General features: G+C 34.6%; 1 protein-coding gene across 1 annotated transcript in view; it reads right to left on the bottom strand.

Moving 5' to 3' along the window:
- Positions 1-18,356, bottom strand: part of LOC143245459 (nicotinamide riboside kinase 1-like) — a 54,676-nt gene extending 36,320 nt beyond the window's left edge. Inside the window, exons 1-2 of the mRNA XM_076491821.1 lie at positions 17,587-18,356; positions 14,416-14,506 (exon numbers count right to left, since the gene is read on the bottom strand). Of these exons, the coding sequence (XP_076347936.1) occupies positions 14,416-14,506; positions 17,587-17,618 (123 nt within the window). The 5' untranslated portion in view covers positions 17,619-18,356. The remainder of the gene's footprint in view (positions 1-14,415; positions 14,507-17,586) is intronic.
- Between the last annotated feature and the right edge of the window lie 1,603 nt (positions 18,357-19,959).

The following is a 19,959-nucleotide window of genomic DNA, read 5'->3' as shown; positions in this document are numbered from 1 at the left end:
ATGATACTCATAGCGACAAAGTACAGTGTAGTTTTGCACTCAACCACAAACATTTGAATACAAAATGGAACCAACTTCTTAAACACAGCAAAACAATCACTCCCAGTAATTTTTGTATAAGATACATCTTGTGGACTTCTCCCAGGTTTCTAGCCTGGAGTTCCAAATCAGAGTCACCTTTAAATCTTTATCTTCCATCACAAATGCAGGTTCAGATGAAATGTGCACATTGGTGAATCCTATTAGCAGAACACCCTCCTCTACAGAGACAAAGTCAATAGAAACCACAACACCATTGAAGTTATTGTTGATACTTCAGTGTACTCCTACATGTTATTGGTTATTGATAGTGTATGTACTTTATTAGCAGCATAATGAGATATTTGGCAAAATGAATAGAAAACACCACTGGCTACTTAAATAAAAATATCACCAGAAATGCTCAAAATCAATTTTTCATAGCAAAATTATGGACTGAAATTTTAAGGTCAGCCAGGTATGTAGATTGATTACTATGGTTAAATGGAATTTCTACAGGCTTTGCATGTGCTCATGCTCTAATTTTCTGTAAAATATATATCCCTATTGCACGTGAAATGTTTGGTCCAGAGGCTTCAATGGGTCTCTGCTTGACCAACACTTTCTTTAGCCTTGCTGCTCTCTCATGCCATTCCTGTGTCAACAGGCATATGCTTACAGTAAAACTGGATCCTACACAGACTAGGAAGTAATAACATTCACTTTTGATGTTTAGTTTTCACTAATACTTTCACTGTTTTTAATTTTTAGGAATCTTCTTTCACTTAGATGTTTTGTACCAGATATACGTGATTTAAGTTTCATTACTTAAGAACTTCTTTCTGGAAAAGTATACTTACTGCCTGCATTTTCAGGCATCATATACTGCCCATTATACAGAAATAATGCTAAGAAAGTATTCAGAGTGTGTTTTTCTTCTAGCAAAGCCAAAAAAGGGCTATCTGCTTAGCCCACCAAGGGGAATCAAACCCCTGATTTTAGCGTTGTAAATCCAAAGATATACCGCTGTACTAGCGAGGAGCAGAAAGTATTCAGAAATGTATACTTTTCTAAGTATTTCCATACACATCACTGAAAGATTTCTGTCAGAACCAAAAAAAAAACAAAAAAAACTTTAGTACACCCACTTTAACTGTTATGATATTTAAGGAAATGTTTGTGAAATCCAAGTACTATTGACAATTTCATCTGCTCAAATATTTCTATTTGACACTATAGAAATATGTTACAATGTAATCATTGGAAAATAACAGAAAATTTGTTTTCTCTCAGATACAGGGTAAGTCTCTCTATCACACTTATCCTTCATAAAAAATTCACTACCCACTAAGTATTATCTTACAAGTCTTAGAGTAAAAAACAGGTAAACTGTATATTCACATAATACTTTACAGGTTAACTTCAGTCACAGTTAACATCAAATCACTAAGTTTGAACATCCAGATTTTATCCTTTATTTCCATTCATGTGTAGCTTAATAATTGTTTATTATATAATTGATTCATTCATGTTATACAATATCAATGAATAATTTCATATAATGTTCCTACATGAATACAAGACAATAAAGATATTTATTTACATATTGTATTACAGAGTATGTTTAGCTCCATTACTCTTTCCCACACATATACTAAATACTAATACATTTTACAAGATAACCTCTAACGTCTCACATTACTTTTTAATTGCCATGGATTAATTTCTGAAGCTAATGCCAGTAGTTAACACTTGGTATTTGTAAATCAAAGCAATTGTCTTTTCTGGAATCATAAAATAAATAATCAATGACTGAAGTTTTTTAAATATTAGTTCTCAGAATTCAGGATTAATTATTTGTACTGTTACTACAATATGTATCAATACATTTAAAATAAAACCCTTTCACTGTATGTGAAGAAACCATATGCCTTTTTATTCTGGCAACAAAGATTTAACAATTATTAAGTAGTATTTGTCACTTACATTTTGCTATTTTATTAGATCAGGAGAGAGATTACTAAAAAAATTATTGCCTTCAAAAAATCATTTGATAGCTGGGAAAGCATGGGTTGTGTAAACTGTTGATGTATAAGGTATATCTAATGGAACCAGCCACTCCTAATCTGTGCTAAATGAGCATATATCATCTAATATCCTGTTGATATCTTGTATTGAAACTCTTTACTATAGTTTCAAAATTAACAGTCAGAAAACCTTTTTGGTCCTGTTGATCTTGTTGTTATATAAACCATTCTAATTTCAGATAAATGAATGACAATCATAGAACATAATACAAAGATTGCATCCCACATTTCACCCAATGATTGAGAAAGCAGGAATCATAACACCTTTCCACTGGATTTTCATATTCCTAACTATCACCTCCAGTTGTGAAACTGGTGATTTTTTTCTGGCGTTACACTGTTGGCAAAATGCTTATGACACTGGAAGTTCATTTGATAAAGCACCCTACCAAAATATTTATTTTTAAGTTAAAATCTAAAATTTACTTCTTTGGATTGCCTTGGATGATTTAATGATTAAAAAACATGTAACATGTAATGTCTTTATTTACTGATATCATACATATTTATATCTTCCAAAAAAAGTTTTCACAAAGCAGGAAAACTAATAACGATTTTTTAATTCATTAAATGGTTCTGAAGGAAAATCCAAGAGAACAAACACTCTCAGATTATTCACTAGCTTCTGGAGGATGAATGAAAGATTATTTTCAAGTTGTTAAATCCTTTTTGTTTTGGGATACAATGTATTATGCCAAGTGCAGTTTAAGGACAAAACCAACATGGAAGAACCTTGCATAAGTTTATAATATCAGCAAAAAACATCCAACAGATGTGCATTAGATTTATATCAAGAAAGCCATGTGTGATAATTCTGGGATAAACATCCAGGGGAAGCACTTTAGTAAACGTTAGATTATGTCAAGAGTAGTCCATCCATGCAGAAAATATTTAGTGTAAAAGCTCTGCATAATGTTTTTTGTTCCATATTTTATATATAATAAATTAAAAGGTCAAAAGTATGGTTTGCCCAGGCAAAAGACATCTGGAGGTAGTGTATTATGATATAATGTAGTATGACAAGTGCATTCCATCTGGGCTGAGAACATCCAATAGAAGCACCCCACAGAAGACTGTGAGTTTCTTATCTTGTATGAAAGGTATTGAGAGATCAACACATAGGCAAAAATATCCAGAGGAATCACCTTGTGTCAGTACTGAATGTGACATATCCATTCCAACCAAACAAAATACATCAAGTGGAAGTGTTTTGTATTTAAAAAAAAAGTGTGAACAAGTGCAGCCAGCCTGGGTAAGAACATCCAGAAGTGCCTTGTGGTTACTGAGTATAGCAAGTGTGATCCATCTGGGCAGAAACCTCAAGTGGAAATGTCTTGCATTAATTATGCATATCAGGATCAAAAACTGCTGTCAACTTGAAAAAATATGTGGAAGAAGCCTGTTTCATTGAGAATTTTATAATACTGTATAATGTAGAACATAACAACAACAGCTGTCTTCTCACTCTATTGGGTACATGTGACCACGTGACAGTGAAGCTTGTTTTATTGTACAAAACTCACTCATGAGGAAACCTCCACAGTACATAATTCCAATTACTGGTAACCAAAAGTGGCAAGACCTCCTGTGCTCCACTGAATGAAGTTAGGGGGAGAGATATGTGTTGCGGGTTAGAGAGAAACAACATACCAGAGTGTCTGCATTTCTATATTTTGAAAATCAGAAAAATCCAGATTGAAATAATCGCAGACCATAAGGGATGGACAAAAGTCCCAATCTACTTTACTTATGAAGTCCACAAGTGATGGTCCCCTGTATACAGATACCAATAAAAATAAATGTGGTATATACATACAAATACACTACTGAACAAGCACCTTGTGGTTTTATGAAAACCCCCATCTCTACAGTGAGTGTTAGAAAATATGCAGAGTAAGTGCTATGATAAAAAATTCAGCACTCCTGACCAGGTGAAAACCTGCCTCTAAGTGGTATCTTAATATATTGTAAAAAAAAAGGGCAAAGAAAATAGATACAATATAAAATGTTAGCTTACCCCACCCAAAGCCAACCAAATTTGTAGGGAAGCACCACAGACAGAAGACGATACTCCACTGAGGAAAACAAAGCTAAGATGTACAAATTATGTGCAATGAAAGTATTCGGACTTATCCAGATACTGGCTTGAAAAATCTCCTCCAAAGAATGGGAGACCTGAGCAACTAAAAAGATATTCTGAATTTTGTGCAAAGCTACATGAGGGCTATCTCTGCTGGCCATCTCTAACTTAGCAGTGTGAGACAAGAGGGAAGGCAGCCAGTCATCACCACCCACTGCCAACTCTTGGACTATTCTTTTACCAACAAATAGTTGGATTGGCTGTAACATCATAATGCCCCTACAACTGAAAGGGCAAGCATTTTTGGTAAAATGGGTATTCAAACCTATAATCCTTAGATTGGGAGTAAAGTGCCCTAACCACCTGACCATGTAGAGCCAAGATATAATTAAGTGATGTATTTGGTGTGAAGGAACATTAAAAAGCTGGTAACCTTCCATCAACAGATCAGAATAAGCTAGTCATACGAGTTTCAAACCCAGTCAGTTAGGTTACACAGTAGAAAGATAACAAGAAATAGGGATTCCATGGAAATTATACTTATCCTCTACTAAATATTTATTTCTGATAGGTATATTCCTGCACTCACAAAATTAGCTACTTTTATGCAAAAGTATGCATAAAATATACAAACTTTTCTTTAAACATGCCACAAGTCTTCTACTCCCCCTATTGTAATAAAGTGATTACAATGTGTCTCTCACGTAAGACATTATGCATTGTCTTTCCACCAACAGCACCACAACAGACCTTTATGACACATGTGACAACCTTTATGTGCCTCTACCCAGCTATCAATTCAAAGTTTGACAGAAAACTGAAGCAACAAAAAAGTCTGGGGAGAAAGAGTGGGATGCGTGAGAGAAACAAGTTATAATTTTCCTATACTGAAAATGTATTTCTGATAAGTACTTCCTTCCACCCACAAGATTGTCTTTTCCATTTTGTGCTGTCCTCGATACGTAGAGTTTTTAAAACACGAGTCTCAAACCTTCTACACCCCTACTGGAATCAGATTCCAACATATCTCTCATGCAAATCACCATGCATCATCTCTCCACCATCAGGAAAGCACTACTATTATGTAACATAGTGACTCTCTCTGCATGCCACTACGAAACCATCATTTTGAAGTTTGGTAGAAAACATAAACACTGGGCAATTGTGGAGAGATGGGTGGGAAGTGTAAGAGGAGGGACCTATAGAATATACATTTTCAGTAATGGAAAATTATAGCTTCTGATATGGTACTTCCCTCATCACACAAAATTAGCTAGGATCATACACTGCAAAGGAAAGGAGAGTGTTGTGTGGGAAAAAAAAAAAGTACCCCACAAAAGCTTATGAAGAGCATTTCTGAAGATGAGAGAAACAGATCAGATCATCTGATGAGGGGCATCACACAACTTTGGAACCAGGTATATTTTCACCATAAACAGAAATGAATAGATATGGAAAAGTTCAGGAAAGTGATCTTAATAAGGTAAATATATAACTCAGTCCTACAGAAAAAAAGTGAGTAAAGGAGGATGTACCCCATGGTGTAAAATAGCTATGGAGTAGCTGACCATAGTTGGTAAGTCAAATATATCCAAAACCTTGCTCCTTCTCCCAGTCTGTCTTTGGAAGAGATTCCAGAGCTGGGCATGTGGATTACCCCTCAGACATTTACCTCCCATTATCTCCACCATGTTGCAATTTCAGCACATTTTTGGTATTGCCTACCACTATACTTCATATTTTGGGGCAGCTTTGGTACAAGATAAGTCTTTATTAATGCTTTCTTTTTTGGGGGGCCCTTGCTTTGAATTTTGTCTCTTGGATGATGCTCTGTGGCGAGTGTTGCCTGATCAGTTTTCTTTCTTATAAACAAATCCAAACTGTACAGCATATTGATTCCCACACTCATTCCATTGCTCTGCACACTCACCTTTGAGATGGGGTGTTTCTTAAGATTGCTGGAGGGTCAACAACCTAGTAATATATGTTTCATACATAAACCTGTCCCAGACCATACCACACATGGACAGCAATAGTAAAGCAAAAGAGGATAGCTGCTTGTCGCTGCCATTCTTTTGACATCCAATAGAAGATTCTGCAGTCTTATATGTAAACCATTATTCCTAGTAAGTTCATCTCTTACTATCTCCATCGTATCATGGTTTCCTCTCCTTAAGGGATAGGTGAAACAAAGAACATAAAAGAAGGGCTCAAATAAAGATAACGTAAGGGAATGGAGTACAATATTTATGTCTCAATCTGAAAGTATAAACACCTAAGCAATTGATGTGCCTGAAAAGAATGGATCACAAAAGGAAGGAAAAGAGTGAAAAAGACCCTTTAGTAATGAGAAAAACAGAAAGTAAAGGACAGGGCTACCAAATACCCAGATATCAAAGAGGTTGAAGGCCCCTTCTTAAAAAAAAAAACATAAAAGAAACTTGGAAGCACCGGCAACAATCAGATAAAAACAAGGAACCCCTGAGCCACGACAAGGTGTGAAAATATTCCATTTCCACTGATACACAACCATGGATGAAGGATGAATGAAGTGAGCTAAATAAAACACCACATGACATGCAAAACTGGATCTCCTCACCAGGGATCTGACAACAGCCAGATGGAAGACATGAAGTGTGGGATAATGAACCAGCAACTTTAGTTGATGAAGGAGGTCAAGAAATAAGGGGAGAAGGATAGAAGGAACAACAATAGTTGGAGTAAGTGAGGAAACCACAGATGAATGGGTCAATATAGAGTAAACAAAAGAACTATGTATGGAGTGGAATAGATGAGGGAGACCACTCAAGTAAAGGATTGGATATGAGGATAAACATAAAGGAATTCATCTGATGAATTCTTGTTGAAATCATCTACAGACAAATCTCAAGGATGGGGAATTGGGAATCTAAAGAAAGGTAACTGATTGAGAGAAGTGGCAAATGCACTGATATGAGGAGTACCCTACCAATCACAAAGCCACCAAAAACTAAGGAATGGAGAGAAAACACCATCAAATAAACCTGTTCTGGAAAGGAAGATGATCTACAACAAGGTTGAAAGCAACAGGTACATGACCTGCCATCAAACATGATGATCATGAGCTCAAAAAAAAAAGATCCAAGGCTATAAAACACAGGGATCTCAAGCAGGATGATTGGATTCTGATTAACTGGTATCAAAAGAAGGAGAAATGGTTAAAGGCTGGGAAGAGGAGAGTTAGAGGACAGGAATCAGTGCCATGCTCAGCTCTGACAAAAACAAACAAGCCAACAGATGAAAACAGTGGAATGTTGTTGAAACGAAGCTACCTCTAACTTCAAAAGCTGCAGGATTGTGGAATACATGAAATGTCTCTAAAGTGGAACCATCCAAAGGTCTTGTAGATAAGGAGCGAAAATATGGGTCCATGACAATATGGCAAAATGACTTAAAAGGTCCCGACAACAAAGAAAATATATTTGCAGGGTTAGAGCCACAGAAAACACGTGAGCCTACGTGGATGTGAGGATGGAGAGGATATCCAGAAAAGCCATCATGGTTCTTTTAAATAACCTCAGACAGGAGAGGTACCATAAAAAAGTTGTCAGGATAAGATGAGAATGTTGGACATTGGTAAGATGAATTGGAGATTTAGGACCAGCCCATTCCCCAAGCAGGCAAAAATCAAACCCCAACAATTGTTGGTCCAAATATGGACAGTCTGCTTTATAATGAGAGAAAAAAGACTGATCTGAAGCTCACAGGGAACAAGGCATGTTAACACTGTCATCCACTATGGAGGCAAAATGTTTAGCATGAACCTGAATATCAGGCAAGAGGGGATGAACTAAATATGTTAAAAAGGCAAGTCATGTTAGAGAGAAGGAATTAGATAAAAAGAATATAAGGACAAGGACATTCTATAAGCTCCACAGAAATTCTGTTTTTGTTTTTACTGACACCTTGTTATCTATTCAGTTTTATATCAACAATTATTAGAAGTCCTCTGAGAGCATAAAGTGCCAATTCCCTCATGCAACTGCAAGGTCACTGAATCAGTTAGAACCCAAATACTGGGAGAGAGAAAATCTAAAAGGCAGGAAGATTATTAATGTTATAAGAAAGGATAAAATTAATACTAAAATGTTTTACAGGAAAAAAACATCACCAACCTGACACATGAAATCAATTAAGACCAAATTAGGCCTAGACAAATCCCAATACCAGGAACAAGAATGATTGACATACCTTGGAAGCAGAAAAAGACAAATGAAGTGCTTGTCAGGCTACAAAGGTTCATCACTTTTAGCAGCAATGCTGATAAAATCCAAGGATAAAGCTTAAACCATAGAACATTTAACTTTCTAATGTATAAAAGCAGATAAATTCACTACTGTGTCTCCAGTAACTAAGGACAAAGAAAAACGCATCTCACTGTTGTAACCCACAAAGTGGTAAAGCTAACTTCAGATTGCATTGCACAGAGAGTTTTAACCAAACCTGAGTGCACAACTAAAGCAATTGGATATAAATATGAATATAGGACTCTGATTGAATAAATCAAGTTGAAAAAGAACCATTTTGTAAGGAAAATAAAGTTGAACATACTATAATAATCAAACAAACAAGCACATGTGAACACAAGTACTGCCAAACAAGAACTGATAATTTGGTAGAGGTGTAAAGATGGAGTCATATGCATCACATGAATATACTATACTCCTATTGGTGGAGAAGTAACACATGATTTACATGAGAGACAGGTTAGAATCACTTAACTACAGTGAAGGGACCAGAGTGCAACAATGAACAAAAATACCTTGTCTTGCAAACAGAGGAAAGTACCATATCAGAATAAAAAGGCAAGAAAGAGAACCACAATGAGCAGAATAAACAGAGCAAAGATGATGATCTTTATTTGAACTGAATATAAATAGGAAATGGAAGACAAGAAAATAGGAAAAAAGATAAAACAATCATTATGAGCATCAAATGTCTCTGGAAGGAAGGAACAACCAGGATAGATGAAAACATAAGAATGGGAAAGGGTGTGGAAAACACTATTAGCATAAATACCAGAACAACAACTACCAAAAGCTAGGAGGAGAAGGAAATAGGTCTTCAGAAAAGGATATACTAAGAACATGGTAATAGGTTAAAAGAGCATGAAGAACCATGCTGGGATTCCAATTAGAAGCACAAAGGACAGGGTAAATGGAAAATAAGGTAAATAACAGGAGGCATGAAAGATGTATAGAAACAAGAAAAATAGAAAGTGTTGGACAAAGCAGCCCAATAAATGGGAAGTTGTAGGCACAGAAAAACTAGCTCAAATAACTAGATAAATAACTGAGGCAGTTGATTAAAAGGTTGACAGAAGCCACAGCAGGAAGATAGGCAAACATCTCTGGTATACAAAGAGATAGGACAAATGAGTAAAAAGAGACTACACAAGTCATTAGTCTCTTAGAAGAAGCAATAGATGGGACAAAAGCTACATGTAAAGGTGGAGTTTAGTGATGTTAGAACGAAGCATGTCTAATAAAGGTTGGAACAACCTAGACAGAGATAAGAGTAGGGGTTGTTGCTCGAGTATGAGCCAGAGCACAGGTATGGAGCAACTGGTAACAATTAACAAAAAGTAGTCTAGATAAGAAAAACAACTCAAGAGATGAATCCAAACAGAGGGTAAATATACAAATGAAGGCCCCTCCAATCCTGACTGAATGCATTTATCCTCAGAGCTGGAGGGTGTGGGACAAAAGACCAAAAGGAGGGAAGTTTGGCATTCCAGTGAGTTGCAAATGCAAAAGTAAGTGGTGTTTCCAAGAAAAAACACACCCACTGAAAAACCAGAGAATAAAGGGACCACTGTATAAGAGAATGTTGAAACATTGTTCTCTGCTTTATTAATAAAAGTGTTAATACCCATACCAGTTGTCCTGAGATATATATTTTTACTTCAAGTGGGTTTCTTGTCACCACGACGGGGCCACTGATTGGGATGGAACAGGCAGCCTTCAATCAGATTCATAATACAAAAAACATTACATGCCATGATCCCTGTGTTGAAGTCATGAGGCCAGTATTGGAGGTTGAGTGTTTGAAAACACACAGACATGGATTTCATTCCACCTTGTTTGATGATATAGCTGACGATAGCAGAATTGTTGGAAAGAGCCATAACCACCTGCCCTCACAAGAATGGCAGAAAGCAAATGAGAGCCTCATGAACAACCAACCTAAAATCTCTTAAGAATCTAGAAAAGCTCCCTAAGTTACTAATGTAGCATCAGTGAACAGATGAGAGTCAAGATCAAGCAGAGGAAGTGGGATCCCCATTGTGATAAGAGCCGTGTTGAGCCACTAAACAACAATGGTCCTAATTCTTGGCAGAAAAGCAATATAAAGCTCCATGAGATCATTGAAAAAATTCCACTGTTTGAGAAGCATTCACTACAGGGAATGCATGTGCACTCAACCAAAGCTAATGAGAGCTTCAAGGGAGGCTCACATCCCCAAACGAGACAGAACCTTTCAAGCAGTAAGAGAAGCAGAATAATAGTGCTTGAGAGACCACCAGCTCCATATCCTAGAATCAAAATGGAAAAGACTGGGCTCAACTGAGATGGAAATTGAAGAGAACTCCCAAATGAATGAGGTATTGTTGGGGGGGGGGAGTCAGAAAAACTTCTCCATTTTGATGACAAAACCCACTTGAGCAGGCTCTTGAAGAAAAAAGCAAATGTGAATGACAGACTGGGCCTGAGAAGAGGCAAGCAGTAGCCAGCCAACCAAGTAATAAACCTTCAGAAAAAAAATCCAATGTGTGAAATGATGTGCAAAAGAATGTACATGACAGAACACAAAAGAAACTGAAGCAAAACTAAACAAAGGCACTCTGAATTTAAAGACATAACTAAATGAATGAACCACTGTTAATGACATGACTCCGGAGTGATGTGAATATGAAAATAAGTATCCACCACAACGAATTTGGTAGTCCAAAAACCTAGGGAAAATACCCACTGAAAAGAAAGGTCAGACTCCATGGTGAATCAGAGGGCTTTCAGAAAGGAATTCAGTCAGGACAAGTCACTGATGGGTCTCCAACCTACCATTTTTAGGAAGAAAAATTGCCAGGAGTATAATGCCAGGACAATTGGCATTGTGCATTTGATAGCTCCTTTGTTAAGAAAATTGCAAACTGACTCTACTGGACTATTGGATGAGGCACAATACCAATAAGGAAGAATAAACTACAGGAGAGAGCCATAAGAAAAGGCAGAGACCCTGTGACATAACTTATAAAACACACTAATATGTCTTGAATAGTTCCCAGATGGTTGAAATTCATTGTAATATAACCCACACCAGCCTCTGAAAAGACATCTTGTCATTAATAATGCTAACTCTTAAAGAAGGAAAAAGGAGCATGGAAAGCAAGCAAAGATTTGGAAGCAACAGTATGGTGAGACAAAGAAGAGGTAAGGAAGGAAAAGGAGAATGTATTCTAACTATACTATCCCTTGACTCCAAAAGAAACAGGATGACTTTTAAAAAACTGTTTTACAAAGGAACAGGGCTTGACAAAGCTCCTTCAAAAAAGAGAGTGGAAAATAAGACACACCCCTGCAAATAATTCATCACACCTCAGTAAATTCCAACAGCATACAATTCAGGTGGTAAGAGAATGCACCAATGTCAACAAATAGCCCATTCAGACCACAGGAGGGTCCAGAGTTCTGTTGAAACTAGAGCAAGAAACTATGATGGTTGTATAATAGTATGTGCTATAAAAGAGCTTTAAAATGAATGGGTAGGGTCAAGACAATTTCACATGATAAATATTTTTTTATTTTTGAAACTGCCTTGAGACATCTAGGTCATTAGTATGTGGTATGTCCAGGAGCAACTGAAATAATGTTAAAGCCCCACCACCACCAGATTGGTTCTCTTTTTAAATGGAGATTTAATCAAGATACTACTTATGGAGTAATAATAAAACTGTTACTGATTGGATTAGTATTAGATGAAATAGAGAGACTGGATACAAAGTGGCATATAAAATGAACAATTCTGATTGTGTAATGAACCAGAAACACAATGTGTACAATTCTGATTGTGTAATGAGCAACAAACACATCATGTATCTATGATGATGTTTCATATATACTGTACTGTCAATACCAACTGCTTACTCTTTCAGATCTTACTCCCAGTTCAGTTGAAATCTCATACCATGCTGTCAAATCCAAGGTTTCTTATTTTCAAAGAAACCTCACTTTTAACTCATGCAACACTCCCTACACACATAAATGATTTATTCTCATTATAATACAGGTTGGAATGTAACATCTATATATCACCTAATCAACCAATGAAACACATTACTGGAAATTTCAGTACCTGGCTCATTAAAGCAAGTTTTCTCTGTTCCCAATTTGCCACTAAAGATGAAAAGTCCATCTGTTGAAAGAACTCAGATTATAGGGTTTTTATACATTTCCATCAAGACTTCTCAAACCTATGTACAACATGCTCTTTCTTCTGAGGAACCTTCTGTTCACAGCAGAATTCACATTATTCAGCAGTATGGTAAAAAACCTAGATACCCAATAAAGAAGAATATTTGTTCTCTTATTCACTCAAGTGTCTAACCACTGGAAGGTTGAGGAGATAATGGAGCACTTCAAAAACTGAAATGGGAGACACAAACAACAGTCATGTGTTTTTTTTCCCTGTGGTATCTTCCCATCTCCAACATAATAAGCCCTTTAATTAATATTCTTGAGCTATTGAATAATTGTTTTCAAACTTGTATCATTTGTCTCAGCTGCTATCAGTTGTGCACTGGACCACATCAGTTCTTCATCACTGCTGGGAGATGTCCTATGTTGGAGTACACTATACTATATTTTAGCTTGTTCTCTTTTCTCAGTATTTATGCTCTTCTTAATGCATAGTCTTCAAAGATAATATGTTAGCATTTCTGTAGTTCATTTAAGATGATACAGGAGATTAAAGGTTTACTACTGGAGTTTTTGGAGCTATCTTGTTATAATGCCTTCTGCACTGGAAAAATTCACAAATTGCTTTAAACCAGAATGAAATGCCCAAAGCCAAATCTTTTGTTCATACAAATACTCAAAAAGTAAACTTTAAAAAAAATTCAACTGAAACATGTTGAGAGTTTTTGCAATTTTTATTGTTTCTAACTTTATATAATAAATTACTGTGGTTTTGAAAATATTGAAGTCACCAATTTAATATTTTATCTCTGTACCTTCACAAAAGTTTTACTGATCTTTTATTCAATCATTTTTGAAATATATTCAAAGTTCTATTTCATTTTCACAAAAATTATATCCCAGTCCAAACAAGAGTTAAACCCTTTCCTTTTACTGGCAGGTTCTTTTAAGTTATATATTGAAAATAATTCAGAATACAGTCCTTGTAAACTATAAAAAAATTAGTTTACCTCATTCTTTAATGTTTCTACAAGCTTAAACACATGTATATTATAGTAAAATATTTGTAGGCCTACTTTACAAATTACATTAACAATAGTAAACAAATTACTTGTGCACAGTAATTCAACAAATGCAAAACCAAACATAGATACTTCACAAAAACCCACTAACTTCTTATCCTTAAAACTCACTACAATTTTCATAATTATTTCAGTAATTATAACCTAACTTCAAATAAACAAGGAAAAACATACTTAATGTCAAATACATAGAACTTTCTAAGTGTTCTATTCATATTTAGGCCTATATTTTTACACCTTTTGATTTAATATCATCAATATTGCAGATATCTGTATACTTCACATTTAAATTACAGCATTAGAAATACTGGTTATAATAATTTTATAACGGAGAATTGATTTTTTCAGCACACATGTAAATTAACTGGGAAACAATGTGTTTTGAAAACACAATATAAAATCCCATACATTTTATTAAAGCCACTAGAGTGCACTTTATTTCAAACACACCAATAAAATAAACAGTGTGTTGTCAATGACAAAAATACTTTAAACATAAAGTTTACAAAATACTGCCATCATTGGTAAATTTTAAATCTAGCAACACTAAACATCTCTTAGATTAAAACATAACACCAAACTTTAAGTTCTCAGATTTCAAACATAAAATTGAAGTTTGAGTTCACAGTACAACACGTCAAAAAATTAACAGAATATCATACCAAGTAAGCTTTTAATAAAAATTAATAACCTACCCTAAAAAATTCATCCTGAGAGAGGATAATGCTTCCAGTGACAGATTTTTGTAACATTGCAGCTAAAGTAGTTTTGCCACCACAGGTAACACTGTTCAGAAATATAATAGGATTTTTTTCCCATAAATATTTCCTTAATATCAATAAATAAGTTATCACCTTAATTTAAAACTAAGATAGGGTTATTCATATTATTCAATAAAGCAAACTACAGCACTAGAATACATATGAAATATTTTACTCCTGACTTAATTATTATTACATACACAATTTATTTTTACAGCAATACAGTTTCAGAGCAGAAACAATGTACATGAAATATACTGCCAAGCACTTTTTCATAAGTATAACAAAATAGTATCAGGTGATCAACAAAAAACTATACAATATTATACCTTATATTGTAAGATAATATTTATAACAACTTTACAAGTGCTATACACATTTTCAACTAATATTCCAAATGAATAAAACATTCATCATAGGAGAACAAACTTACGGTATTAACTCTATAAGTGAACTAAATATTTTCTTGTGTATGTCACCACACAAACTATTAAAATTCAAAATTATATGTTAGTTAGCAGTGGTAAATTAAAAATAAGAAATATAGTGGCTCCATATTGTAGCCATAAATGAGCTACCACCTGTTGAAAATGACCCAAGTGCTTGTCTAGAGGTTTTTAACCAGCAACTGTTATAGGCCACCGAGTCAGATAATTATATTATGTTACTGTAAAATTGTATGATGAGCTCATGCAAGACTGCTGTTAATATAAATACTGATACAACAATCATGGAATACTTTAATTTTTGACATAGTTTCAACAGATTGATCCAAAAACAAGCCTGCAAAATAATGCAGCCATCATAAAAATCACCAAGGTTTCACTCAAGGGTAATCTTTCCATAATATTACTTTATCATTTTTCAAGAATATTAAGTTTTCATATTTATAATGGAAAGGGAGTGAAATGTAATATTTAGATTTTCCAAAAGTTTTGGATGATGTGCCACACAAAGATGACTAAGTCACAATGTAACATTATTACAAGTGGAGTTTGTTTGTTTGTTTTGAAATTTCGCACAATGCTACTCGAGGGCTATCTGTGCTAGCCGTCCCTAATTTAGCAGTTTAAGACTAGAGGGAAGGCAGCTAGTCATCACCATCCACTGCCAACTCTTGGGCTACTCTTTTACCAACGAATAGTGGGATTGACCGTCACATTATAATGCCCCCCACGGCTGAAAGGGCGAGCATGTTTGGGACGCCCGGGATGCGAACCCACGACCCTCAGATTACGAGCAGCACGCCTTAACACGCTTAACCATGCTGGGCCTACCAGAGATAAGTAACTGGGCTGTTGCTTTAACTCATTTACATAAACAATAGTGAAATAAATAATTATTAAAGTTTGTATATGATATTAAACACTTAGGTATTTCTAGTTGTGTTGAAAATATTGATGTAATACAGAATGGCTTGGATCAACTAGTTAATTGTAGATATATTTGGAAAATGAGCCTTAATTACAGTAAGTACAAATTAAGACAGTTGACTTATCATAATTTGATACACATATTTGACATAGAAGGGAACAGTGTTTCCTCCAAGCTGCATTGCCATATGACAACTTATCTGGTGCCATGCACTTCATTATTTTAGCCACACACATCCTCATTAATGGTGAGGAGTCACAAGATGTTGATGTTTTTTATGATCCTGGTAGTCAATTGGGCTGACGCCCAAATAACCAACAGGTAGTATTGCAAAGTGGCCTAATGATTCAACAGAGTCAATGGTCTAAAATACCCATCAAAACTGAAACTGGTAGTGCACATCTGCATATTGCTTTGACACTGGTGCACATGAAAAATGTCATTCCACATACAGATTGAAAAAATTAAAAGGAACACTGAATGGAATTCCCCAAAACAGTTTTACTGAAGAAAAGGGTATTCGTATAGATACTAGTAGATAAGTCACTCAGTCTGTCAGGGATACTATTGAGACATACCTTTGAAGATAAAATTATGTTACTAACTTTTAATGATAGGTTTACCACTTTAATGCGGACAAGAAGAATGACTGATTGGACTTTCTGGAACAGTTTAATCAGAAAAAAGTGTCTTTTGAATAGATGGTTTAAATTTAAATAGGGTAGGAGCTGGTTTGTTTGTAAGGGTTTTTAACTCAACTATATGGCAATTTTAAACTAGGATTGGAAAGTGGTAGGGGTCAGCGTAAACTAAATGATAAAAAAAGAAAATGTAGAGAAACATATAGTGGAGGAATAAATTACAAAAGTAATTTTTAAGGTAGGTTAAATTGTTATGATTGTAGAACTAGAAGAACGAGAAATAAAATAGAAGCCGTTAAAGTATTTGTCAGAACAGAAAATTTTGAAATAATAAAAATGGCTCATATTTACTTAAATGTAGACAATTTTAATGACAGAAATTTCTTTGAAATATATGGCTATGGGTTATTTAATAGGGATAGAGTAATAAAACTTAGGGAAGGAACAGCTTTAAATGCAATATGTGAGATACATCCAGCCAAAGCTGAGGATATCAAAGCTTAATGCAAGACAATTGAATCTATTTGTTTTTTCAGTTGTTATTAGGCTTTTAATTGGAATTTGTTACAGACCACTAGGTGAAACTGACTGGTGAAATTAATGAGAAAATCTAAAGAGAAATAAATAATTCATTTCTTAATAAGATTTTGGATGCAGAGCATTTTAATTTTAGGCAGTCTTGAAAATTTTGTGTCAAATTATTAGGCAAACGAATGTTTAGAAACCATGGCTCTCTCACCAGAACCAAATACCTTGTCATCTTATTCCCACTGTCTCTTATCTACTATCTAGCAAAACCATAGCCAAGGTCAAATTTTAAATCAGAATAAAGAATTTTGCATTTTAATTTGGTAGTTTTTTTTCGAACTGGACTGACTAAGGTTTTGTCAAAATTTATCCAAATTAATTATATTTATTGGGTTAACGATATTCGCAAAAGTTGAGAAGCATTCAGTGTTTCCAATCCTACTTCTAAAAACATAAATTATAGTTTTAGGCTATTGGAACTTGGGGTTTATAATCAAACTTCTCTTATCATAAAAACACAGCCTAAATCGTCTGTTAACTATTGTAACATTTTAATTCTAACCCTGATAATCCAACTAAAATCCAGCCTTTCATTTTTTGTTTCAGCTTAAATTCCAACGGTAACACTTCAATTTTCTTTCTTGTTGGTATTTTCTCTTCTTATTATGTTCTTTTTTGTGACCGATGTTAAAGGTATTAATATTTCTTCCACATCAGTATACAAGATGTATTTCCACGCACGTTAAAATCACACAGAAAAAAAAAAAAAGAAAAATTAATTGGTGAACAATAGAGTAACAAACTCGCATAAAAAACGAAATATTGGCATGAGTTTTTTTTTCTTTTTACGTATATGTGCTTGATATTTGCCTACGTAAAACCAAAAAGGTAAACTAGATGAGCCATTCACAGTAATTATATCTATATACATTTAACCACAACGCTTACTATATGGTTAAAAGGTAATAAATCTGACTTGGTGGTTTCTATATTATTAAATACAGAGAACCGAATGGCAATCTGAGAGTCGAGGATTCAAATCCCGTCATCAAACATGTTCGTCCTTGGGGTATTATTGTGTATCAATCAATCCCACTTTTGGTTGATAAAGAGTAGTCCAAAAGATAGCGCTCAGTTGTGTTGACAAGATACTTTCTCTCAAATCGTACTTCTAAACTAAACAGCTGGCACTGATAGCCCTCACGTAGGTTTGACGAAATTTAAAACAAACCAAAAGAAAAAAATTCTACTAGTAATTCTAAAGTAATGTTATAGTGTTACTTTAGCGTGATTCTTTTGTTGGGGATTTCTTCTAAACTAGCTAGTGAAAATACTTTAACGTCCAGTCCAGATTAATTTATTTACTCTTTCATTTGTTTGTTATTTTCAGACAAAGCCATACTGGGCTATTTGCTGCGCCCGCCGCGGGGAACCGAAAACCGGATTTTAAAGTTATAAGTCCACAGATTAACTACAGTCTCATCATGGGGAAAGAGAGAGCATACCATTTTTATTTTTGGAAGTGGAAAAAATACATAACGGTATGGAGTATGGCAGGCTATGGATGACTTAATAATACTCTCTCCCAATATATTACTTTTCAAAATAAATTACTTTACTTCGTACTTTAGTTTTTTTTTCATTCACAATCTTCAAGGTATATTGGAAGTTTCTACAATTTGATGATCTTTTACTTCAACCTTACTTTTGTTTGGAAGCATTTTATATTAATATAATAGTTAATTGACCAATATCGAGTTATAACCATAATAATGAGGTTTTATTTTGAGGAACATTATAAATATAAATTGTTGTTTGTTCATGTACCAATACTTTAAACTTCGTATAAATTCGCCTAGTTTAATTTTCTCCATATAAAACATTCGTCCAGTGAAGTAAATCCAACAATTTCAGAGATTTTATAAATTCGGTATGATTATTAAACTCTCTTCTCTTTGAATTCATTGAAATCCGAAAAGCTGAAAACGTGAATAACGAAGAACGAACACGTTTCACCTAAACTCAGAGATACTGTAAAAGATTTATATATTCATTTTAGTTCCGGTGTGTGATTCATGCCCTTAACTTGAAGGTTACTTGATACTTTCTCTATCTCCTAAAAATAACATCATTGTTTTCCTGTTTCTACTACGAATTCCATTTAATTTGTGAGTTTTGGGAAGAGTCATGCTAACGTCTTTGGAAGTCCAGGCATAGATCCGTAAGTTCCACCAGCACATCAAGAAGAAGACCCAAATTTTGCACGAAATCAATTCCTGTTATTCTTTCTTTCATACCAGAAAACTGTACACATTCTGGTGATTGTCTTCATTTTTTTTTACCTCAGAAAATTGTTGGTGAATTGCTTCACAATTTTTTCCAAACTGCATTAATAGATCATAAATTTAATTCTGCCCAATGAATATTTACAATTCGGAAAGTAGAGAGTATTTGTGATTCCAGCTCAGCTCTACGCTCTCTCAGTTAATTCTGTTTCATAGGCGAAATGCAAATTATAAAATTTGTAAAAAATATTTTAAAATGATCGATACCGGCTGCTTTATTTGTCACACATTCTATTGTAAAATTTAATTGATGGTTTACACAATACCAGGTTACTATGGTGAGGTATTTCGTGATGACGAGAAAACCTACTTGTAGAGAAAATTATATATTTAAAAACGGCTGATTTTTAAATATATAAGAGTGGGGTATTTATTTACGAAGAGTGTTGTCACTGTAACTCTTCTTCCAGTCGTATTTGATCCACTGTAACATACAAAACGAATGAATTTTTTTCATTAAGTTTTAGTGGTTAAAATCATGTTCTCCAACCATGATAAAAAATTATTTCTTCATAGTTCGTGTTTTGTAGTTCGATTACATTTATAAACAAATTGAAAGGATCAGTCAAATGACCTAACTCGCGTTGGGG

The sequence above is a fragment of the Tachypleus tridentatus genome, chromosome 2 (genome assembly GCF_004210375.1).
Source record: "Tachypleus tridentatus isolate NWPU-2018 chromosome 2, ASM421037v1, whole genome shotgun sequence".
NCBI classification, from domain to species: Eukaryota; Metazoa; Arthropoda; class Merostomata; order Xiphosura; family Limulidae; genus Tachypleus; species Tachypleus tridentatus.
Note: the sequence above shows the minus strand (reverse complement) of the source record. Positions and strands in the feature narration are given on the sequence as shown.